General features: G+C 41.6%; 1 protein-coding gene across 1 annotated transcript in view; it reads left to right on the top strand.

Moving 5' to 3' along the window:
- Nucleotides 1-580: 580 nt before the first annotated feature.
- The window catches only part of LOC137375008 (serotransferrin-1-like), a 109,824-nt gene continuing 84,628 nt past the window's right edge, over nt 581-25,776 (top strand). The window contains exons 1-5 of the mRNA XM_068041632.1: nt 581-709; nt 6,508-6,665; nt 10,558-10,660; nt 14,548-14,730; nt 18,578-18,722. Coding sequence (XP_067897733.1) covers nt 670-709; nt 6,508-6,665; nt 10,558-10,660; nt 14,548-14,730; nt 18,578-18,722 — 629 coding nt within the window. The 5' untranslated portion in view covers nt 581-669. The remainder of the gene's footprint in view (nt 710-6,507; nt 6,666-10,557; nt 10,661-14,547; nt 14,731-18,577; nt 18,723-25,776) is intronic.

Raw genomic sequence — 25,776 nt, 5'->3', positions numbered from 1 at the left:
AACAGAAGGCTGAGGTTGCAAGCAGTCGGGCTCAGCCTGAGGTAGTGGCTGAACAAGTAGATGCAGTTGGAAATGGGATTTTTTTGTGTGGGCTGAAGACAATGGCTTTGGGATTCCCATTATAAAAAGAGTGCTGTATTCTTTTGCCAGCATGAGTGGACAATTTCAAGAAAGAACCAAACCAGAGAAGGAAACAAAAGCCAAAAACATAGGCTCAGAAAGGAGAGAAAAATAAAGGCAATGTGGAAATAGTGGGATAAAGATAACCACAAAAGAAATTGTGAAAGAAAGGAAAGTGAAAAAAAATGGAATTTCTCAATACCCAGACAATACTCTCTTTATCTACCAACTAACCTGACGAATTCAAGAATTAATGGGAAATCCCCTTCACCCTCCTCTGGGAATACACTCTGTTCTTTCTCTGCATTCCTTGAGGCTTAAACAAAGATTTATTTGAATGTTTCACAAGTAGGCTGAGTTTCGGTTAAGTGCACCTGTGAAATATAAGCCAAACAGGTCAAGGGTCAGTTTTATGTCTCTTTCTGCCAACTTTATCATTTCTAGACTTTATAAAGGAGAGAGGGAGCACAGAAGTCTCATCACAAGCCTGCTGCACAACTGGTGGCGACAGAAGCTGTTCTCTGTTCCTTCAATCCACAGTTTGGCAAGATGATACTACTCTATGCTCCTATACTCTCAGGAATTTTTTGTGAGTATTAAAATTATTTGTTTTATGGGCACTTATCGGAAAATATTTTTCCAAATGTGTTATTCATTGCCAATATATTTTTATTTATCTTTTAACTTTCAGTTCTTTAATTGAACTAAAAAGCCACTGCTGCAATAGCACGGATCAATACCATACAGGTTTTTTTATAACAATTAAACCAAGGACCTCTCAATTGGTGCTATTCAAAGAAGAGCAGGGGAATTCTCCCAGGTGTCCTGGCCAAAATTCATCCCTCAACCAACATCACTAAAACAGATTATCTGGTCATTATCTCATCACTGTTTGCGGGAGCTTGCTGTGTTCAAATTGGCTGCCACGTTTCCTACATTACATCAGCAACTACACTTCAAAAAGTACTTCATTGGCTGTAAAGTGCTTTGGAACATCTTGAGGTTGTGAAAGGCACTATGTAAATGATGCATTCCGATCAATGTTGCGGGGGCGGGGTGGGTTGTCGGGAGTGCGTGGGTTTGTGGTGTGGGGTTTGAAAACCTAGGAGACAATTTCAGACCGATGCACAGTTATAAATCATGCAAAAGAGACAAAGAATGGGGGATAGACAGAAAGATACATAGAAAGGTTAAAAAATGTTTTTGGTGATAATAATGGGCAACACTGCTGTGACATCTTGTATATGGTGTTTAACAGTTTAATACCTCTATTAAAATAGTAACGGAATATCATACAAATGTGTTACATATTCATCTAAAATAAAAGCAAAATACTGCGGATGCTGGAAATCTGAAATAAAAACAAGAAATGCTGGAAATACTCAGGTCTGGCAGCATCTGTGGAGAGAGAAGCAGAGTTAACGTTTCAGGTCAGTGACCCTTCTTCAGAACCTGAAGAAGTTCTGAAGAAGGGTCACTGACCTGAAACGTTAACTCTGCTTCTCTCTCCACAGATGCTGCCAGACCTTCTGAGTATTTCCTGCATTTCTTGATTTTATTACATATTCATCTGCTGTGTAATTTCTATCGAAAATGAAAAGACTGAGAGCGACAGAGCTCGATTTACCAATACACATGTACAGTTTTAGACACACACATACAAGAGAGACAGAGGAAAATGAACAAATTAAATATTTTTTAACTTGTCAATTTTGCGCTACCAAAATGAATTTCTAATCGGCATAGATTAGTTTTACAGATTAAGCCGTTGTAAATTGATGTTTTCATTCCACATTTGGCCCTGCATTTGACTTCAGTTCTGTGGAGAGACAGGGAAGATTAGGAGGAGATTTGATAGAGGTGTTCAAAATCACAAAAGGTCTTGACAGAGTCAATAAGGAGAAACTGTTCAGTGGCAGAAGGGTCAGTGACAAGAGGACACAGATTTAAGATGCTTGACAAATGAACTAGAGGCCACATGAGGAAAAGTATTTTTATGCAGTGTTGTGATCTGGAACACATTGTCGTGGTCTGGAATGCATTGTCTGAAAGGGTGGTGAAAGCAGATTCAGCAATAACTTTCAAAAGGGATTTGGGTAAATACTTGAAGGGAAACAAAGTACAGGGCTGTGGAAATAGATCTAGGAAATGGGACTAATTGGATAGCTCTACCAAAGAACTGGCACAGGCAGGCCAAGTGAATAGTCTCCTCCTGTGCTACATCATTCTATAATTCTATGATTCGAGAGCAGAACTTTCAGGCTGTGGGTCACATGATCATTTTACTGCTTGAACTTATTGCGGCATCTATTTGAAGAGCAACAACACTGGGTTCCAATTGCACAACGAGGATATAAGTCACTACAAACGTTCCGACACAAGCAACAAGTGCAGTGTAAGAAATGTTAGCAGACACCCCAAATGAGTCACTAAGAGCTATTGGATTCTAAAACTGCAAAGTAGAGCTTTAAGTTAATGGGATGATGTTTGTGTCTCACTGCACCTAATTTCCAGAAACAACCTAATCCAAAAATGTCACTCAAAGCCCATCATATTAAATACATTTTAAACATCAACAGAATTGGATACATGGTGACATCACCACATGATACCATCTTCATATGCTCCTTAGTTTAAAATTTAATAGTTCACAGGGTAAACCTGCACCTTAACAAAACTTGTTAATCACTTTAATTTATTGCTTTCTCTCTCTCGCTCTTTATCCTATATAAAGACAGTATTATTTGACTGCTCTATAAGCCGTCTCGTCTCTGTATAGTTATTTATTTATTTATTGAAAGATACAGCACTGAAACAGGCCCTTCGGCCCACCAAGTCTGTGCCGACTGTCAACCACCCATTTGTACTAATCCTACATTAATCCCATATTCCTACCTACCTATACTAGGGCAATTTTAGAATGGCCAATTTACCTATCAAGCTGCAAGTCTTTGGCTGTCATCTCATTCTTTTATAATCAGTGTCCTTGCTTTCCTGTTCTCTATCACTCCCTTGTTTAATCGCTGTTCTCTCTCTCCCATGTATAATTAGCTCTGTCCCTCCTACATATTGTTGTTGCCCCTTAGTTGTATAACTTCTGTCCTATCTCTGTCTGTCTTTTCTATATAAGTGCTGCTTTGTCTCTCTTGCACACACAATCTCACTTTCTCTGTTCACTGCATAATTACTGTTTTCTGTCTGTCCGTCTCTTGTATATTTTTGTCCTCTCTCTCCCCTCTTATATGGTTTTCTTTCCCTCTTGGATATTACGGTCCTCTCTCTCTCTCTCTCTTGGATATTACTCCCCTCTCTTTCTCCCCTGTATAATTGCTCTGCTGCCGCTGCATATCATTGTTGCTCCTCACTCTCATATATGCTGTCTCGTATGATTGCTATCCTGTCCTGTGTATTTTCTGTCATCTCTCATAGAATCATCCTCTGTCTTTACTCTCTCCTGTATATCTCTGCCATCTCTGGAGTATAAGTTCCATCCATGTTTCCCTCCCATTGCTTTAAACCACTGTTACCTATCTCCTTTCACTGCCCTTTCTCTATATTGTATAACTGTTTCCCTTTAGCTCTCCTTTGTCATTTAAACTGTCATTTTTATCTTCAGTGTCAGCTGTGGCTCAGTGGTAGGACTCTCATCCCTTAGTCAAAAAGTCATAGGTGCAGGCCCCCATTGCAGACACTTGAGCACATAACCTTAGCTGACACTCCAGTGCAGTACTGAAAGCGTGCTACACTTTGAAGATGCATCTTTCAGATGAGATGTTAAATTGAAGCCCTGTCTGTCCCCTCAGGTGGATGTAAACATTTGAAGAACGGGCAGCACAGTGGCAAGCACTACAGCCTCACAGCTCCAGCGACCCGGGTTCAGTTCTGGGTACTGCCTGTGTGGAGTTTACAAGCTGCGTGGGGTTCCTCCCACAACCAAAGATTTGCAGGTTGATAGATAAATTGGCCATTGTAAATTGCCCCTAGTAGAGGTAGGTGGTAGGAGAATGGTGGGGATGTGGTAGAGAATATGAGGTTAATGTAGGATTAGTATAAATGGGTGGTTGTTGGTTGGCACAGACTTGGTGGGCTGAAGGGCCTGTTTCAGTGCTGTATCTCTAAATAAAAAAAAAACCCAGTGCCATTCTCCTTGTGTCCTGGCTAATATTTATCCTTCAACCAGCATCACAGAACAAACAGATTATCTGGCCATAATAATATAAAAGCAAAATACTGCGGATGCTGGAAATCTGAAATAAAAACAAGAAATGCTGGAACCACTCAGCAGGCCTGGCAGCATCTGTGAAAAGAGAAGCAGAGTTAACGTTTCGGGTCAGTGACCTGAAAGATTATCTGGCCACTTGTTTCACTGCTGTTAATGGGACATTGCTATGCGCAAATTGGCTTCTGTGTTTCTTTACATTACAAAAGTGATTACAATTCAAAAATACTTCATTTGCTAAGAAATGCTTTGCAATGTTCCGAGGTTATGTAAGGTGCTATATAAATGTAAATTCTCTCTTTTTTTGATCTGAATAATCATGTTATTTCTCTGATTTTCTCTATTGCTGTTGTGTATAATGCCATCTCTCTGCTATATAAGTGTTGTCTCTTCCTTTTCTGTGTAATCACTGTTCTAACGCCTGTATATTGCTGTCCTTTCTTTCTCTCCTATATATTGCTGTCCTTGTTTACTGCTGTGTAATTACTGCCTTCTATCTCCTTTAAAGTTACTTTTTTACCCAAGACTCTATTTACAGTATGACTATACTACCTCTTTCCTATATAATTACTTCTCTCTCCTGCTCCTATCTGTTGTGACCACTTTCACCCTTCGTGCCCTCCCCCCCAAAATTGCTATGCTCACTGTCCCCTGCATATTTACTTTACTCACTACCTTCTTACTCTTGCTGTATTATCATTGCCCTCTCTATTAGAGTGCAAAAGTCAGCAATCACATCAAAAAACAGACAGATTATCTGGTCAGTACCACATTGCTGTTTGAGGGATCTTGCTGTGCACAATTGGTTGCCACATTTCCTATGCATTTCAATGTAATGTTGTTACAACTGCAGCAGGAGGAGTACACTTTATTCGGCTCACTTCTTCACAGGTCACAATATATTTAAATTTTCCCACTTACTGATACACTTTATTTTCCCCCGAAATAACAAACAACAAAATTAGTTAAGAAATCTGCTTGGTGTTTCAGTTTGTTTATAAACAAAGTTTTAACCAATAACAAAGTAAAATACACACAAATTGAAATATTAAAAAGCCCCTTATTTATCTTAGTCACACACACAGGTTAACCAGAAAATCAAAAGGGGCTTTTGGCCAAAGTGTTGAAAAAGATCAGAAAGCAAAATCAGTTGGGCTGAATAAGTGATCATACTCAAAGACAAAAAAAGTTATGGAACGATGTCCTTTGTTTTGGTTTGGTGTCCCAAATGCATGTCGACAGCTGTCAATGGGATCTTCCTAGAACAGTTCTTTCAGGCAGTGTTGAAGATCAGCTTGGGTAGGCTTTCCAAGAGATGCAGCTACAGAGACTTCAAATAGGTCTTACAGCAGAAGTGCAGCAACAAAGTTTCTTCAAACATGCAGGGTTTCTTCAAATCCAGCAGTAAATAGGAATCAAGAGAGAGCATGGAGCTGTTCTTCTGGCAGGCAAAACCCAGCTCTGTTGTAACAGTTCAAACTGAAACGAATACCATCCAGAAGTCAAGCCTCCTGACATCTATAAATCTTGGCCTGTTACTTTTTAAACATCTCCAAGTCAAAAACAACTTCTGTTGGGTGATTATCCACAGACCATTGCCTTCCAGTAGATCTGTTTACTAGCCAAATCCAGGAATTTTCTGGTGACTTTTTCAAAAAAACCCACAAAGTTCAGCAATTTCTTCAACATTCCAGCTGAATCAGTGTCCATAAATAAACTATAAGTTTGTAAAACACATTTTACAAAAGAAATAGAAACAATCTTGTAACAATGTGCATTGGGACATCCTGAGGTCCTGAAAAGGTGCTATATAAATGTAAGTTTTTTTTTTACTTTTTTTCTCTTCACTCTCCACCATATAAAGCTGTGCATTATACCTCTCCATTGTATAATCACTGCCCTTTCTATCTCCTGTCTAATTGTTCTGTCACTTTCTAGTATGACTGCTGTGTTTCTTTTTCTTCTCCTCCTATTTAACTGTTATCCACACTTTTCTCCTTTGCAATTAATGTGGTGTATATCCTGTATAAGCATCGTGCTCTCATTGTCCCCATATAACCACTGTGCTCTTAGCCATATACAATCCACATTATTCTATCTTTTTGTCTTTTGTATAATTTCTGCTATTTCTCTCTATTGTATAATTGCTCCCTGACTTTTTTTTGCAGCCCTTTCATTTGCCGGTGACCCAAATATTACATGGTGTACAGTCTCCAAAGCAGAATTATCAAAGTGCAATGATTTGAAAGATGCAATGATGGGCGAGCACTTCAACTTCCAATGTATAATGAATGACACTGCTGGAACCTGTTTAACTGCCATCAAGGTAGGGATTTTATTTAGACTTGGGCACAAGATTAAAGTCCAATCATTTTGTTACAGGGTTGCTATCTGAATCAGAACAGCAAATTAATAGAAGCAATAGCTCAAATTTTACAATCCCAGCAAAATGATTACTCCCATAGAACAAGTACACCATTGCTTGTAGATCCTACCTATAATTTGAATGGGCTACTGGTACAGGAAAAACCTGCTTAGAGAGCATGGCCTAGTGTATACTTGACTAAAGGAGATAGAGAGCAGTAATTATACAGGAGAAAATAAGGACAGCAATATATGAGGGAGAATTCCAGTAAGACAGCAGCTCTTAAAATACTGTAGTTTGTTAGAACAGTTGTGGTGGGGGCGTAGTGCAATGAGGTGCTGACAGACAAGTGGACTCATTATTCATAATGGCACAGTGGTGGCTAATGGCCACTAACATTCTGATGTTTCTATGGTTAGGTACCACATGTTCTTTCTGTTCCTGAAGGCCATGGGGCTGATATGGAGAGGCCATATGCCCAGATACATACCTTGTGGTGCATTGCTCTCAAGATAAGCCTGTTGCCTGCTGAAAGCTGTGCGCTCTGATCAGTTGGTGCCTTCTTTGCACAGGAAATGGACACTGAACTTACATCCACCCATGAATTTCACAGATCTTCTCCAGTTTATTCCTCCCCATCCCAACTGAACTGTTAAGATACATTGTAGAACCACTGAAACCAAAATTAACTTAAATCACCTGAGCAGCACATGGTACCTGTGCACTCAATGAGTTTTCTTTCCCTTTTCTGGCAATGTATGACTTTTAATCAATAACCTTATGTTCCTTTTAAGTGTTTCCTAGTAGGAGGGAGTGAGGTGGATAGTTGCCATGTGTCTGATCTAGGGTCAGAGATTATAGAATTACATCAAATATATGACAGAAAAATCAATCATTCGGCACAGCCAGTCCATGCTGACATTTAACTACACTCAAACATCCACCCATTCCTCATCTAACTATCAGCATAACCCTTTATTCCCTTCCTTGTAATCTTCTCTAGTTTCCCCTCAAATGCATCTATACCATTTATTTCAACAATCTGTGGTAGTAAGTTCCACATTCTCACCAATCTCTGGTTAAAAAAGTTCCTTCTGAATTCCTCATTTGATTTCTTGATGACTATTTTATATTGATAGTTTTGCTCTTCTCCATAAGTGAAAAAACTGTACTTTATCAAAGCCTTTCATAATTTTAAAGACCTCTATTAGGTCATCCCTCAGCCTCTTCAAGAGACCTAGCTTGTTAATCCTTTCCTATATTATGCCTTGCAGCTGTGGCCTCCTCCTTGTAAATCTTTTTTGCACCCTCTCCAGATCCTTTTTATAAAGTGACCAGAACTGTATACAATACTCCAAGATGGTCCAATAACTCCTTGTGATAGATCAATAGATAGCCCTGCAAATGATAAATTGTCTGCTAGCCTTGTACACTAGATGACACATGCATAGTGATTGGGATGGTAGGTGTTATAGATCTGGTGTCACTGCAAACCTCCATCATCTAAGCCAACTCATGCTATTGCCCAGCTGCTAGATGCACCTTTAGCATGACTAAATGTGTGTGGGAACAAACTATTGGGCAACAATGAACCACTGCATAATAATTTGGATTCACCACACCAGAGAACCAATCATGATAGATTATTGTAGATTAGGGCACAAGATATTTGGAAAACCAGTGAAAGCACTTATGATGGAAGCTAAACCAGAGGTTAAGATCTCAACCAATGGAACACTTGCTGCAGAGTTGGTGCAGTGGCCATGCTTTCCTTGGTGGCCTGCAGCAGTTATGTACCACTACACAGATACAGGTTGCACACTCCCCTATAGACAACACTACAGGATGCTGGGTTCAAATGAGTCAGAGTAAAACTTTGATTAGAAATCATTAATGTGAAAAAGTCAAAGCTGACACAAGGGTATGCTAAAGACCCAGCAGATCTAGTAATCCAGAAGCTTGAAAGTAGCCTGGGTTCAAATCCCACTCGAGCAGTTTGAGAATTTGACTTCAGTTTAAAAATAACTGAATCAGTGAAAGTGATTATGAAGCTGTTAGATTGTCCTCAAAACCCAACTAGCTCACTATTATTTAGGGGAAGAAACCCATTTCCTGGCCAATATCTGACTGCAGTCTCACATTAGCCTGGTTTGACTCTTAACTGCCCTCTGAAGTGGGCCAGCTACACTGTTGGATCAAATTGCTGGGAAAGGAACAAAAGAATTAAACTGGATGGGCCCTGGTTCAAAATCCTGGACTTCCCTAATAGCACTGAGAGCACCCTCACCATATGGATCCTTCACCGTATGGATGACAGGGTTCAAGAAGACAGCCAACTTCAACTCAAGGACAAATAAGAGTGGGCGGTAAATGCTGGCTTTGCCATTGATGCCCATATTCTACAAAAGATTTTTAAAAATTTAGAATGAGCACAAGGTGTTTAATATACTAAATGATTACTCTTCAAGTAGTCAAGTAGGGAAGATCTGAGCAACTTGACAGATAACCCAAACAGAATGAAGAACTTCAATCTAAGTAAAATGAAAATGCTAGACAGGCATAAACAATTGATTATGAGGGGTTCAAATGCTGGGAACTCTGCAGATTAAAAAATCAAAAATAAGAACAAAGCAGATAAAGGCAAGTCCAAGTCCGATGAAGGGTCACTGACCCGAAATGTTAACTCTGCTTCTCTTTCCACGGATGCTGCCAGACCTGCTGAGTGGTTCCAGCATTTCTTGTTTTTAATCCAAGTCCATTACTCTTACTTACATTGGATTAAATATGGAATCAATTAGGAGTAAACTGGAAGATTGTCTGTATGATTAAAAAAAACTTGCATTTATATAGTCTTGTATGAGGGATGTGAAATGCTTTTTTTTAAGTCCAGGTACACATCATGGAGCTTTCCATGGTCCACATGGGATGCCACTTTCTCAAAAATATCAAGGAGGTTTGTCATGCAGGATCTTCTCTTTCTGCTGGCTTCTGTGTACTACATTTCAGAAGTGCTTCATTGACTCAATGAAGTCAATAAATGTCATTTCATGACTTCAGGGTCTCCCACAGCACTTTACTGCCACTTTATTCCTCTTGGCCTACAAGCAGTACTATAAAGGCACTTACCTTTTCCAGGAAACAAACACTTCTCTTTAGCTGTTGGGTTTCCTGGGTCTGAAGAAACCCAGTTGACCAGGGATGAACCTGGTAGACAGGTTAAATATGAAGCATGCAGCCTCACTATAATATTTGAATGGCCAACCTGTCTACTGGAGTAGATTGCTAGCCTGCCCCGTGTCCTGCCTCTGTTAAAACCAGGCAGGTTGGGATTGGGTTTGAAATTTTAAAAGTTTTAGCAGCCCAACCAACCCAACCATTTTGGGGATTAAAATTGACCCCTAAAGTGTTTACATCTAAAAAGTTGGAAATTTTTGACATATTAACATGTCAGATTGGAGTGCGTGTTTCATTGGAGCCACAACAGTACATAATCTTAAAACTCGAGCTAGAGGGCAATAGAAGTTTGTAACTCCCTGCTCTGAAAACCTGTGGATGTGGGTCAATTAGAGCATTCAAGACTGAGATGGATTTTTGTTAGGCGATGGTATTGAGGGATATGGAACATGGGGGTAAATGAAGTTGAGCTACTGATCAACATGATCAAATAGAATGGGCCTGAGGTTGAATGGTTTACTTATGCTCCTAATATTTCTATATTCCTAGATAGCTCATTCATGATTTCAGGAGAAGAGAAAATACAATTAGAGGGAAAGACAGGTGATGTCCTCAGTAATTGCATTGATTGGCAAGAAGGGAGCTGCTTTCTATTAATATAGATGTTCCTCATTCTCAGACTGGAGAAGCAGATGCTATAACAGTAGATGGAGGAGATATATACCAAGGAGGCCTCTTGCCTGAACCACACCTGAAACCAATTGTAGCTGAAAATACCACAGGTAATCACTTAGCAAATACAAACAGCAAAACTATTCAAAAAATGTAGCGCTTGCACTTTACATATAATGGGTTTGACACCTGCAGTTGCTCAATAGTACCCACTGCTCATCCACACGGAGTCTGCCACCTGGATCTGTCTTATATATTGCCCTGGCAGAGCTCAACACACTGTCACTGCCCAATCAGATGAGATTTGAGATATTTCGAGACCAAAGTTTTGTCTGTAAATGAGATTCCAATTCATGGCATTTTTAATGGAATGTCCACCATTTAGTGTACAACAGTTACTACATGTTGTAATGATGAAACCTGCTACTCAGAAATGCTCTGTTAAAAAATCCAGCAGGCTCCAGGTTGTGAACTGCATGCATTCTTCCCTTTCCAACAATTACCCTCTTTGTTGAGAACTGTCATTGATGAGCCTGGGTGAGGTAGACAGATCCTTCCTATGAAACCCAAAATCATTTCCACGATCTTGCAAACATGTGCCCTTGTACTTAGAATAGTGATTAGTTCATTCCTCCAACATTGACTTTCAGTTTGAAGCCAACTGATGGGTTCCTGGCTGTGGCCAATCTAAGGAATTCAACAAGTATCTTGAAAAGAGCAGGATTTTGATCTGACAGTCTATTTCTGAGGCTCTCATTGAGGAATGGGTGGAGGCCCAAGTCCCACTTTGTGCATAAAATAAGGATGCTGGTGTCACTCATGATATTGGTGGTAGGATTGCAAACATATGCTGCAGAGCACAGCCTGGATGAATAAACAATTTCCAAATTGATTAGACGACCACCAATTGCATGCAGGATGCATACGAATAGATAAAAATCATGGCAGGAAAAGACCAGTTCATCCATCATGATGGCTGGATCATCATAATGAGACTTCTTACTGTCCAGCTTCCTGGGAAAGGCAAAAAGCACAGAAAAACTTTGTCAATTGATGAAATCAAAATCCAGAACATTCCTCACTGACCCCTTCAGGTGATCAAAACTGGTCCAAGAGATCAAACTGACCATGCGTACACTAATTGTTAAACACTTAGCTTTCGTACGACTACAAGACTAAAGCATCTGTATACAAAGCATATTAACATGAAAGTCAGTCATAGCCCCTTTCCCCAAAGATCCTTAACAGCTGGTAGTTTTAACATAGAAAATAGGAGTAGGCCATTCAGCCCTTCGAGCCTGCACCACCATTCATGATCATGGCTGATCATCCAACTCAATAGCCTGTTCCTGCTTTCACCCCATACCCTTTGGTCCCTTTAGTCCCAAGAGCTAGATCTAACTCCTTGAAAACATACAATGTTCTGGCCTCAACTGCTTTCTGTGGTAGTAAATTCCATAGGCTGACCACTGAGTGAAGAAATTTCTCCTCATCTCAGTCCTGAAAGATTTACCCCGTATCCTTGGACTATGACCCCTGGTTCTGGACTCCCCACCATCGGGAACATCCTTCCTGCATCTACCTTGTCAAGTCCTGTTAGAATTTTATAGGTTATGAGTTCCCCCTCACTCTTCTGAACTCCAGTGAATATAATCCTAACTGACTCAATCTCTCCTCATCGTCAGTCCCACCATCCCAGGAATCAGTCTGGTAAACCTTCGCTGCACTCCGTCTGTAGCAAGAACATCCTTCCTCAGATAAGGAGACCAAAACTGCACACAATATTCCAGGTGTGGCCTCACCAAGGCCCTGTATAATTGCAGCAAGACATTCCTGCTCCTGTACTCAAATCCTCTCACTATGAAGGCCAACATACCATTTGCCTTTTTTAACCATCTGTTGCACCTGCATGCTTACCTTCAGTGACTGGTGTCTGAACACCCAGGTCTCACTGCATATTCCCCTGTTTATAGCCAAATAATCTGCCTTCCTGTTTTTGATACCAAAGTGGATAACCTTATTTATCCACATTATACTGCATCTGCCATGCATTAGCCCACTCACTTGTTGAAATCACCCTGAAGCCTCTCTGCATCCTCCTCATAATTCACCCTCCCACCCAGTTTTGTCTCAACTGCAAATTTGGAGATATTACATTTAGTTCCCTCATCTAAACAATTAATATATATTGTGAATAGCTGGGGTCCTAGCACTGACCCCTGCAGTACCCCACTATCACTGCCTGCCATTTGGAAAAATGGCCATTTATCCCTTCTTGGTTTCCTGTCTGCCAACCAATTTTCTATCCATCGCAATACACTACTTTAATTTTACACACTAATCTCTTATGTGGGACTTTGTCAAAAGCCTTCTGAAAGTCCAAATAAACCACATCCACTGGCTCTCTCACCCCCTCCCCCGCCATCAACCTTACTAGTTACATCCTCAAATAATTCTAGTAGATTTGTCAAACATGATTTCCCTTTCGTAAATCCATGCTGACTGTCCAATTCTACCACTGTTCTCCAAGTGCTCCGCTATAAAATCTAATAAACTAGAATTTTCCCCACTACTGAAGTCAGGCTGACTGGTCTATAATTCACTGCTTTCTCTCTACCTCCCTTTTTAAATAGTGGGGTTACATTAGCTACCCTCCAATCTGTAGGAACTGTTCCAGAGTCTATAGCATCTTGGAAGATGACCACCAATGCATCCACTATTTCTAGTGCAACTTCATTAAATACTCTGGGGTGCATACCATCAGTCCCTGGGGATTTATCAGCCTTGAATCCCATCAATTTCCCCAACACCATTTCTCTACTAATACAGATTTCCTTCAGTTACTCACTAAGCCCTGTGTTCCCCAACATTTCTGGTATGATATTTGTGTCCTCCTCTGAAGACAGAACCAAAGTATGCATTTAGTTGGTCAGCTATATTTGTTCCCCATAATAAATTCCCTTGTTTGACTGTAAGGGACCTACATGTGTCTTCACCAATCTTTTTCTTTTCACATACCTATAGAAACTTTTACAGTCAGTTTTTATGTTCCCCATAAGCTTGCTCTCATACTCTATTTTCCCCTTCTTAATCAATCCCTTGGTCCTCCTTTGGAGAATTCGAACCTGCTCCCAATCCTCAGGTCTGTTGTTTTCTGGCAAATTTATAGGCCTCTTTCTTGATCTAATGCTATATCCAATTTCCCTTGTAAGCCATCATTTGGCTACCTTTCCCATTTTACTTTTGCACCAGACAGGGACAAACAATTGTTGCAGTTCATCCATGCACTCTGAATGGATGCCATTGCCTATCCACCATCATCCCTTTATGTAACATTTCTCAGTCATGGCCAACTCGCACCTCATGCCTTCATAGTTTCCTTTACTAAGATTCAGGACCCTAGACTCAATCAACTAGGTCACTCTCCATCTTGAACAATTCTATTATGGTCACTCATCCCCAAGCAGTCTCAACTAGATGGTCAATTATTCCTCTCATTTCACAATACCCAGTCTATTTATCGGCCTGTTCTCTAGTTGGTTCCTCAATGTTTTGGTCCAGAAAACCATCCCGTATACACACCAAGAATTCCTCCTGTACGGTATTGACTAATTTGATTTGCCCAATCTATATGCAGATTAATGTCAACCATAATTACAGATGTTCCTTGATCACATGCATCTCTAATTTCCTGTTTAATGCCATTCCCATCATCACCACTACAGTTTGGGGGTCTATATACAACCCCCACTAACCAGACTTAATCTGAGATAGACCCCTCTCTACAGTAATCTCAATAACCTATACAAGACCCCTCTTTAATGATTCTCAATCCCCTTACCAAGACATTTGAGCAATATTATCACTTCAGATTTGTTTGCAGAACTTTTAAAATTTCCACAAGAACCTCATTCCATCTCCAGCACATGTACAAAAATGTAAATACAGCAGCTGGGAACAATGGTTCCGATATGACTGAATGCATTGTATGTTACAGGGAACTCCTGCTATTACGCTGTAGCAGTGGTAAAGAGAGGGAGTGACTTTGGTTTCCAAAATCTGCAAGGCAAAAAGTCCTGCCACACTGGCATAGGTAAATATGCTGGCTGGATCATCCCAATTGGAGCCATTCTGAAATACAGCCTAACATCATGGGATGGAGTGATCCCTGTTGAGAAAGGTAAAATGTTGCCTCTTTCTTTTGTCTAAAACTTTCTCAATGTGGAGAAAGTCAAGATAGTAGATGTGGTAAATTTAACTGGAGGGATTCAGATCACTCATGCAAATGGGTGGAAGACAGATTTCATTTAATTCTGACAACTGTGAAGTGTTACATGTTGGGTAAAGATATGCCACAAGTACATGAATGGAATTAGCAAAAGCAGATGCAGAAAGAGACCTGGAACAGTATGCCTGTCATCGGCAATTTGTTGATGATATGGCGGAGCAATGGTAAAGCTAATAGAATTGTGTTACATGGAAAAAAACACAGTACAGGGATAATTTTACAAACTGCAGCAATAAGGAGCCTCACTGACAGAGGATGTCAGAAATTAGAGTGCAAAATGTCCATAATTCTGACTGTAATGACCAGTGAATTGCAGACAGCGTGTGCCTGATTTCCTCACATCTGCTTCTATTGGGTGGGAATCCCCTCACAGTAAACTTATAACATCTGTATTTTTAAAATTCAACACTCTTGCAGCTCAAACAATCCTTTGGGATATACAAATAAAAACAGTCTGATTCAATGGGACAGATTTTGCTGTAGACAGGCATCTAATGACATTGGTCATTTACTGCACTTTTCAGCTCAAAACATTTTTGAGCACCAAGTTGCTAAGAGAGAGCTGATAATGCCATAAAGGAAACAGGATGTCTGGGACCTGACTGAAGAGGGCAAGCATCTTAAACAATCTGGTTATAAGATTGAGAAATAAATAGCACAACTAAGAAAGAAGTGCAAGCTAGAATTGGTGAATTCAATGTCAAATCAGATACAGAAATAGAAATAAACAGAGAAAGAAAGATTGGATCAAAAGAGGGAGAAATGAGACAAAATAAAAAGTAAAAAATAAATAAAAATTTTAACTTTGAAATGTTTAAAAATCTCCAAAACCAATTAATGCCTGAAGGACTGAGTCCACGTTTGAAAAAGTTCATTCAGTGCCAGCAAGGTTGATAGACAGTAATTAGCACTTATCAGTGTTAAAAAGGGTACTTAAGCTGGTCATGAAAACACTTAACTTTTTGTTCAGTATAATTTGTATCTACCGTGCAAACACACCAACTTTACACCATTTAATGCATTTCAATGGTGAGGCAGACATTTTTTTTCACAAGGCTAATGGTGGAGTGGCACAACTCAGGCTGCAACTTTTGGATATTGGAGTTTAATTTCACTTCTGCCTCACTTGAAGTTGCTGTTCCATTTTACCCATAAACGGTTATCCAAATACAAAATCTAGCCCAATGTTTCCTAAAATCTTTTGCAATTGGTTCCATCAAAAGACTCAACTTCTCACATCCTTCGAGAGATTGCTAATGCTGGTCTGTCGGAAGTAACTAATTTACATTCAGAAAAATAGTTTCTCATTATCTCTCACTATCTTCATCCCTTTGGCATAACTTTCCTTTATGCTTCTCATCTTACTTTTTACATAGGTTCAGAAGAAAAGGAAAGACACAAGTGAACTACTCATCTCATTCCTTTCATCTTTCCTTCCTTTCGTCGTGCATTTTTTATATCTGTCTCCTCTTTTCTGCCCCTTCTCCCTTTTCCTCTTGCTCCATCCCCATTTTCTCTCTAGCCTTCTGTTTCTCTCCTCCTTTCCATCTCCCACTTCCTTTCACTCTCTCTAACTCTGCTTTCTTTCCTCTTTTTTTCCCCCCCGACTCCCTTTATTTTTTTTCCCGACTCCCTTTATTTTTTTTTTAATGTAATGTGGGTGTCACTGGCAAGGCCAGTATTCGTTATCTATCCCTAATTGCCTTGTGAAGGTGGGGGTGACCTGTCTTCTTGAACAGTTACAGTCCATGTGGTGTAGATGCTCCCATGATGTTAGGAAGGGAGTTCCTGGTTTTAGACCCAGTGATGAAGGAACAGCAATATAGTTCTAAGTCAAGATGGTGTGTGACCTGGAGGAAAGCTGGAAGATGGTGGTGTTCCCATACAACTGCTCAAGGCAAGGTGGCAGAAGTTTGGGTTTGGGAGGTGCTGTCAAAGAATCCTTGGTGAAGGACCATCATACATCTTGTAGATGTTTGGCTATCATCTTCCACTTTCCTCCTGTTTTCCAGATCCACCCTTCTTCCCCTCCTCTTGTCACTTTCTCCTTTGCCCTTTAGTTTTTTTTCTTTGTTTCTCTTCCTCTCCTGGTTTTCTCTAACCATCTTTTGCTGATTGGTACTAACTCACTTTTTCTTGTGTTGGATCACTCTGCTTTTGGCCATCTGCTTCACCTCTATCTCGCCCTCTTCTGCATCTGTTGCTTCCCTTTCCCCATTCCTTACTTGTCTCTATGCTCATTTCTTCTTGAGGGAGTGGGTGTCTGAAGAACCAGAAGCAGCTCTGATGGAATCAGCTCACCATGAAGAGCAGGAATTAGGCTGGGCCATCACTGCAGCAGAGAGAGAGAGTCTGGAGGGGTTAGTTGGATCATCCTGTACCAGTGGCGCAGTGGTTCGCACCGCAGCCTCACAGCTCCAGCAACCCGGGTTCAATTCTGGGTACTGCCTGTGTGGAGTTTGCAAGTTCTCCCTGTGTCTGAGTGGGTTTCCTCTGGGTGCTCCAGTTTCCTCCCACATGCCAAAGACTTGCATGTTGATAGCTAAATTGGCCATTATAAATTGCCCCTTGTATAGGTAGGTGGTAGGGAAATATAGGGACAGGTGGGGATGTGGTAGGAATATAGAATTAGTGTAGGATTAGTATAAATGGGTGGTTGATGGTCAGCACAGACTTGGTGGGCCGAAGGGCCTGTTTCAGTGCTGTATATCTAAATCTAAAATCTGTCCCTCATGGAAATGTTTGTGCAGAAAAACACCTATGACCACAAGTTCATCAGGCAGTGGTCCACAAGTAACATCTTTGAGGCCCTGCAGGTATAGAATCTCCAAGTCAAACTCATTTGGCAGAATGCCTCATCACCAGAACTTTCAAGCAAGCACCAGAGCTTGGCTGGTGGTGAGAAGGGATCCAATCAGATATTTCCTGCACGCCTGAAGTCTCACTGCCTCCACACTGCCCTCAAGGCAGCTGCAGTGGGGAAAGAGATGGTCATCCACCTCTTTCTGGAATGTGCCTTTGCAAAGAAAATCTGGAAAGAAATGCAGTGGTTTTTGTTCAGGTTTTTGTTCAGGTTCATCCCAAACAGCTCTATTGCAGGACTCCACACTGTATGGGCTGTTCCCAGGGATGCACACAGACATAATCAACTGTTGCTGGGGGACCATCAATTCAGTGAAAGACACTTTGGTCCGCCCAAAACTTGCTGGTCTTCCAGTGCAAAGAACTGACTGAGTGTTGCAGACTGGCACATTAAGGTCAGGACAACATGCGAAGTGACACTAAAGCTTGGGGCAGCCACCACAAAAGCTCAAATGGGGGAAAAGACCATTGTGTAAGGTCCTCTGGCTATAGTGAACAAGTGCCTGGAAACTAACACCCTTTGGGTTGTGCACCAGAGAATGTTTTCAAGTAATGCAAGTGCACACTGTAAATATAACCTGGAATGGCAAGGATAGAGAGGCATCTTGCGTACTGTATTTAAAGAAACTGATCTTTATTGCACTTTATGAAATGTCCAATTGGAGTTGTTTTGTAATGTATTTTTGCAAATTTTTATGAATAAAAGTATATTTTTTGAAATAGTTGGGCACTATACACCAGAAACCCAGTCATTAAAGCTCTTGTTTACTTTGCTAAATGACTTTCCCCTTTATTCTTTCAATTCCTATTCAGGTTTTTGCTCAGAAGCAAGGAGGCCAATCCCTCACTTATCACATTTGTTTCCATTTTGTTTCAGTTGTAGAAGATTTCTTCGCCTCCAGCTGTGTCCCAGGTGCGAGTTCAGCTTTCCCTAAACTGTGTGCACTGTGCAATGGAACAGCTGAGAACCACTGCAAGCAATCACATGTTGAGCCCTACTACAGTTATTCAGGAGCTTTTCAGTAGGTATTCCTCATTTCAGGATGCAGGAGTCATCAAACCTTCCCATTCCTCTGGTTACAGGGTGTAGCATAGTCAAAACAATTCAAATCCCTTCCTTTTTAATTGGTTGGTATCAGACTTGTTGAGCAAAATGTATGCCAAAAGTAAAATATCATGGGCGCTGGAAATCTGAAATAAAAACAGAATGCTGGAAATACACAGCATGTCAGGCAGCATCTACAGAGATGTAAATAGAGTTAACTTTTCATCAGAACTGGAAAAAAGGTAGGGATGTAACAGGTTAAGCAGTCAGGAAAAGGGAGAGGAAAAAACAAAAAAAGGAAAAAGGTCTGATAGGGTGGAGTGCAGGAGAGATTAAAGGGTAAAATGGATAATGGTGCAAAGCAAAACAGGATGGTAATGGGACAAGTAAAAGGAATAAAAGATGCATAGAGGTGTAAATTGGAATAGCAGAATTACTAACAGCTACTGTCTGAAAAAATGTGGACAAAGGTTACAGTCTGAAATTGTTGAACTGTGTTGAGCCCAGAAGGCTGTAAAGTGTCTAACTGAAGGATGAAACTGTTCAAGCTTCCATTGAGCTTCATCAGAAATGTGTAAGAGACAGAGGACAAAGATCAGAGTGGGGCAGAGAATTAAAATAAAGGGATCAGAAGGTCAGGCCTGCAGACTGAACAGAGGTGTTCAGCAAAGCAGTCACACAATCTGCATTGGATCTCCCAGTGTAGAGGAGATCACATCTTGAGCAGTGACTACAGTATACCAAATTGAAAGTAGTACAAGTAAATCATTGTTTCACCTGGAAGGAGTTATAGGGGCCCTGGACAGTGGAAAGGAAGATAAAAGGGCAAGTGCTGAAACTCTTATGCTTGCATGGGAAATTGCCATGGGAGGGGGAGAGCATTGGGTGATTGAGAAACAAACCAAAGCATCAAGAAGGGACCAGTCCCTTTGGAATGCCCAAAGAAGAGGGAAAGGGAAGATGTATTCAGTGGTGGCATCACACTGGAGTGGAAGAAGTTGTGGAGGATTTTCAATTGAATGTAGAGGTTGGTGGGGTGGAAGATGAGGAAAAGGGGAACCCTATCATCTGGGAAAGAGGGGGGAATGGTAAGAGCAGAATTGCAGGAAATGGAACATACATGATCAAGTGCCCTGTCAACTACATTGGAAGGGAATCTTTGGTTGAGGAAAAAAAGGAGATATATCAAAAGGCACTTGTATGGAAAATTGCATCAGAACAGCAGGGACAGAGACAGAGCAATTGAGAATGGAATAGAACCCTTACAGGGAGTAGGATAGGAGGAAGTGTAGTCAAAGTTGCTAAGGGAGTCAGTGGACATATAGTACATATTGGTCACTCAATATCCAAGCTCCACAGAAATGGAGACAGAAGTCAAGGAAGGAAGAGTTAGAGATAGATTATGTGGAGGTGAGAGAAGGGAATTTGAAAGGTCCTAGGCCCAATCATCTTCAGCTGCTTCATCAATGACCTACCCTCCATCATTAGGTCAGAAATGGGGATGTTCACTGAGGATTACACAATATTCAGTGCCATTTACAACCCCTCAGATACTGAAGCACTCCATGTCCACATGCAGCAAGACCTGGACAAGTCAGGCTTAGGTCAATAAGTCACAAGTAACATTCACACCACATAAGTGCTAAACAACCATCTCAACTAAGAATCTAACATCTCTCCTTGACATTTAACAGCATTACCATCATTAAATGTCCCACCAACATCCTGGGGGGTTACCATTGACTAGAAATTTAACTCAGCCATATAAATACAGTCATTACAAGAGCAGGTCAGAAGCTCAGAATTCTGCAAGTAACTCACCTCTTGACTCCCCAAAGCCTGTCCACCATCTTCAAGGCACAAGTCAAGAGTGCAATGGAATACTCTCCACTTGCCTGGATGAGTGCAGTTTCAGTAACACTAAGTTGTTTGAAGGTTTTCACAGCAACAGCATCAACATTGAGTAAGACAATTGTACACCACACAGATTTCCTCAGAAAAGAGCAGCTGCTTCCTTTAAAAAAAAATTCTTCAACAAACTGGTAAGTCTCAACATTTCAGACCATATACTCTACCTACCATCTGGAGGAATAGGTGGAAATAGTGGGTTTATATGTGGTGGAGAATGGGAATGTGGGTGGGAACTTACTGCTGATAGGTCATTACAAGTTCTTGTTTTTGCTGCTATTGGTCGGTTAATTGTGTTCTATGATAGGTCGATATATGCTATTCTTGCTGCCGATTGGTCAGTTATTGTATCTCATGGTAAGTCGATACATATTATTCTTCTTGTTGGGGTATGTTGGCTGCAGAGCAGGTGGTGATGTGTTTCTTGAGTAGGGGAAGCCAGATATTCCTAATGAGCAAGTCACTGTCTTGGGGGCTGTGTGATGTTGAGAGATCTCCATAGCCTCCCTGACAAGTCTTGTATGCCAGCGCGTAATGGATGAGGTAAGTTTGGAATTGGATTATTCGATGCGGTGGTTATTGAGCTGAGCATGCTTGACGATGGTTGACTTGTCCCATTCATTGTGTTTGTAGCAGGCTTGGTGCTCCTTGAGACTGGCGTGTAGACTGCGGCCTGTTTTCGATGTAGATGAGTCAGCGGTCGCATGGAATGCTGTAAATTCCTGTTTTTTTGTATTTAGAGATACAGCACTGAAACAGGTCCTTTGGCCCACCAAGTCTGTGCCGACCAACAACCACCCATTTATACTAACCCTGCAGTAATCCCATATCCCCTACCACCTACCTATACTAGGGGCAACTTACAATGGCCAATTTACCTATCAACCTGCAAGTCTTTGGCTATGGGAGGAAACCGGAGCACCTGGCGAAAACGCACACAGTCACAGGGAGAACTTGCAAACTCCACACAGGCAGTGCCCAAAATCGAACCCGGGTCGCTGGAGCTGTGAGGCTGCGGTGCTAACCACTGCGCCACTGTGCCGCGGAGATGGTTTCTTGTCTTTGTGGGTATGAAGGATGGAGTGGAGCTTCTTGGATGATTTATGTTCGACTTCTTCATCCTCTGATTTGAAAATGCGTTGTAATCTATGTGAGGTGGTGCTGATGTATGGGAGGCTGACTCTTGTTTTTGTTGAGGTGGATGTTGCAGTGCGAGTAACAGGTGGACGTGTGTTGATCTTATGGGAAAGAAATCCATTGGGTTGAAGTGTAAACTTGATATGGTGCAGTTCTTGTTGTAGATGTTTCATATCGCTAATGGAGTAGGATCTTCTGATGAGGGCATTGGAGACCGATTGAAGAATGGAGGGATGGTGAAAAGAATGGTAGTTCAGGAATATATCAGCATGAGTGAGCTTGGAGTAGACTTGGTACACTGGTATGCCACAATAAGACTTGATAATAACATCAAGAAATGGTATGGAAAATTGTTGTACTGTCTCCATGACGAAATTGATGTTATTCAGATGTTGTAGAAAATTATGAGGATCTCTTGTATCATGTTCCTATTTGATGAATGTGTCATCACCACCTGCCGTGCACCCACAGACCCTGACAAGAAGAATAGTATGTATCGACTTGCTGACCAATCCGCAGCAAGAACAACAGCATGTACTGACCTATCACAGAACAGAATTAGCTGACCAAAAGCAGCAAGAACAAGAACATGTAATGACCTATCAGCAGTAAGATCCCACCCACATTCCCATTCTCCACCACATATAAACCCACTGTTTCCACGCATTCCAGTTATTTCTCCAGGTGAAGGGTAGATTATATGGCCAGAAATGGTGAAGCCTGCCAGTTCTTCTAAGAACTCTTTTTTTATGGAAACAACTGCTCTTTTCAGAGCAAATTCATGTGTAAAACTGTAAAATAGTCTTACTCAATGTTAAAACTGAAGAATCTTGACACTCTCCAGGACAAAGCAGGCTGCTTGATTGGTGTCCTATACACCACCTTAAACATTCACTCCCTCCACCACCAGTGCACACTGGCTGCAGTGTGTACCATATACAAGATGCACTGCAGCAACTTGCCAAACTTCCTTCAACAGTAGCTTCCAAACTCATGATCTGTACCACTTAGAAGGGCAAGGGCAGCAGACGCATAGAAACACCATCAACTGCAATTTCTGCTCCAAGTCACATATCATCTTGACTTGGAACTACATCACCTTTCCTTCACTGTTGCTGGGTCAAAACCTGAAGCTCCCTTCCTTACAGCACTATGGGTGTGCCTACACCAGATGAACTAAAGAACAAAGAAGAACAAAGAAAATTACAGCACAGGAACAGGCCCTTCGGCCCTCCAAGCCTGCGCCGATCCAGATCCTCTATCTAAACCTGTCGCCTATTTTCTAAGGGTCTGTATCTCTTTACTTCCTGCCCATTCATGTATCTGTCTAGATACATCTTAAAAGACGCTATCGTGCCCGCGTCTACCACCTCCACTGGCAATGTGTTCCAGGCACCCACCATCCTCTGCGTAAAGAACTTTCCACGCATATCCCCCCTAAACTTTTCCCCTTTCACTTTGAACTCATGTCCCCTTGCAATTGAATGCCCCACTCTGGGAAAAAGCTTCTTGCTATCCACCCTGTCGATACCTCTCATGATTTTGTTCACCTCAATCAGGTCCCCCCTCAACCTCCGTCTTTCTAATGAAAATAATCCTAATCTACTCAACCTCTCTTCATAGCTAGCGCCCTCCATACCAGGCAACATCCTGGTGAACCTCCTCTGCACCCTCTCCAAAGCATCCACATCCTTTTGGTAATGTGGCGACCAGAACTGCACGCAGTATTCCAAATGTGGCCGAACCAAAGTCCTATACAACTGTAACATGACCTGCCAACTCTTGTACTCTTGTACCCCGTCCGATGAAGGAAAGCATGCCATATGCCTTCTTGACCACTCTATTGACCTGCGTTGCCACCTTCAGGGAACAATGGACCTGAACACCCAAATCTCTCTGTACATCAATTTTCCCCAGGACTTTTCCATTTACTGTATAGTTCACTCTTGAATTGGATCTTCCAAAATGCATCACCTCGCATTTGCCCTGATTGAACTCCATCTGCCATTTCTCTGCCCAACTCTCCAGTCTATCTATATTCTGCTGTATTCTCTGACAGTCCCCTTCACTATCTGCTACTCCACCAATCTTAGTGTCGTCTGCAAACTTGCTAATTAGAACACCTATACTTTCCTCCAAATCATTTATGTATATCACAAACAACAGTGGTCCCAGCACGGATCCCTGTGGAACACCACTGGTCACACATCTCCATTTTGAGAAACTCCCTTCCACTGCTACTCTCTGTCTCCTGTTGCCCAGCCAGTTCTTTATCCATCTAGCTAGTACACCTTGGACCCCATGCGCCTTCACTTTCTCCATCAGCCTACCATGGGGAACCTTATCAAACGCCTTACTGAAGTCCATGTATACGACATCTACAGCCCTTCCCTCATCAATCAACTTTGTCACTTCCTCAAAGAATTCTATTAAGTTGGTAAGACATGACCTTCCCTGCACAAAACCATGTTGCCTATCACTGATAAGCCCATTTTCTTCCAAATGGGAATAGATCCTATCCCTCAGTATCTTCTCCAGCAGCTTCCCTACCACTGACGTCAGGCTCACCGGTCTATAATTACCTGGATTATCCCTGCTACCCTTCTTAAACAAGGGGACAACATTAGCAGTTCTCCAGTTCTCCGGGAGCTCACCCGTGTTTAAGGATGTTGCAAAGATATCTGTTAAGGCCCCAACTATTTCCTCTCTCGCTTCCCACAGTAACCTGGGATAGATCCCATCCGGACCTGGGGACTTGTCCACCTTAATGCCTTTTAGAATACCCAACACTTCCTCCCTCCTTATGCCGACTTGACCTAGAGTAATCAAACATCTGTCCCTAACCTCAACATCTGTCATGTCCCTCTCCTCGGTGAATACCGATGCAAAGTACTCGTTTAGAATCTCACCCATTTTCTCTGACTCCACGCATAACTTTCCTCCTTTGTCCTTGAGTGGGCCAATCCTTTCTCTAGTTACCCTCTTGCTCCTTATATATGAATAAAAGGCTTTGGGATTTTCCTTAACCCTGTTTGCTAAAGATATTTCATGACCCCTTTTAGAACATAGAACATAGAACATAGAAAAATACAGCACAGAACAGGCCCTTCGGCCCACGATGTTGTGCCGATCCTTTGTCCTCTGTCAAGGACAATTTAATCTATACCCCATCATTCTCCTTTATCCATATACCTATCTAAAAGCCGTTTGAAAGTCCCTAAAGTTTCTGACTCAACAACTTCCCCAGGCAAGGCATTCCATGCCCCGACCACTCTCTGGGTAAAGAACCTTCCCCTGACATCCCCCTTATATCTCCCACCCTTCACCTTAAATTTATGACCCCTTGTAACGCTTTGCTCCACCCGGGGAAAAAGTTTCTGACTGTCTACCCTATCTATTCCCCTGATCATCTTATAAACCTCTATCATGTCACCCCTCATCCTTCTCCGTTCTAATGAGAAGAGGCCTAGAATGTTCAGCCTTTCCTCGTAAGACTTATTCTCCATTCCAGGCAACATCCTGGTAAATCTCCTCTGCACCCTCTCCAAGGCTTCCACATCCTTCCTAAAATGAGGCGACCAGAACTGCACACAGTACTCCAAATGAGGCCTTACCAAGGTCCTGTACAGCTGCATCATCACCTCACGGCTCTTAAATTCAATCCCTCTGCTAATGAACGCTAACACCCCATATGCCTTCTTCACAGCCCTATCCACTTGAGTTGCAACTTTCAACGATCTATGCACATAGACCCCAAGGTCTCTCTGCTCCTCCACATGCCCAAGAACCCTACCGTTAACCCAGTATTTTGCATTCGTGTTTGTCCTTCCAAAATGGACGACCTCACACTTTTCAGGGTTAAACTCCATCTGCCACTTTTCAGCCCAGCACTGCAACCTATCCAAGTCCCTTTGCAGACGACAATAGCCCTCCTCGGTATCCACAACTCCACCAACCTTTGTATCATCTGCAAATTTACTGACCCA

Source organism: Heterodontus francisci, chromosome 11, assembly GCF_036365525.1.
Source record: "Heterodontus francisci isolate sHetFra1 chromosome 11, sHetFra1.hap1, whole genome shotgun sequence".
Lineage (NCBI taxonomy): Eukaryota > Metazoa > Chordata > Chondrichthyes > Heterodontiformes > Heterodontidae > Heterodontus > Heterodontus francisci.
This window is presented reverse-complemented; position numbering and strand designations above follow the sequence as displayed.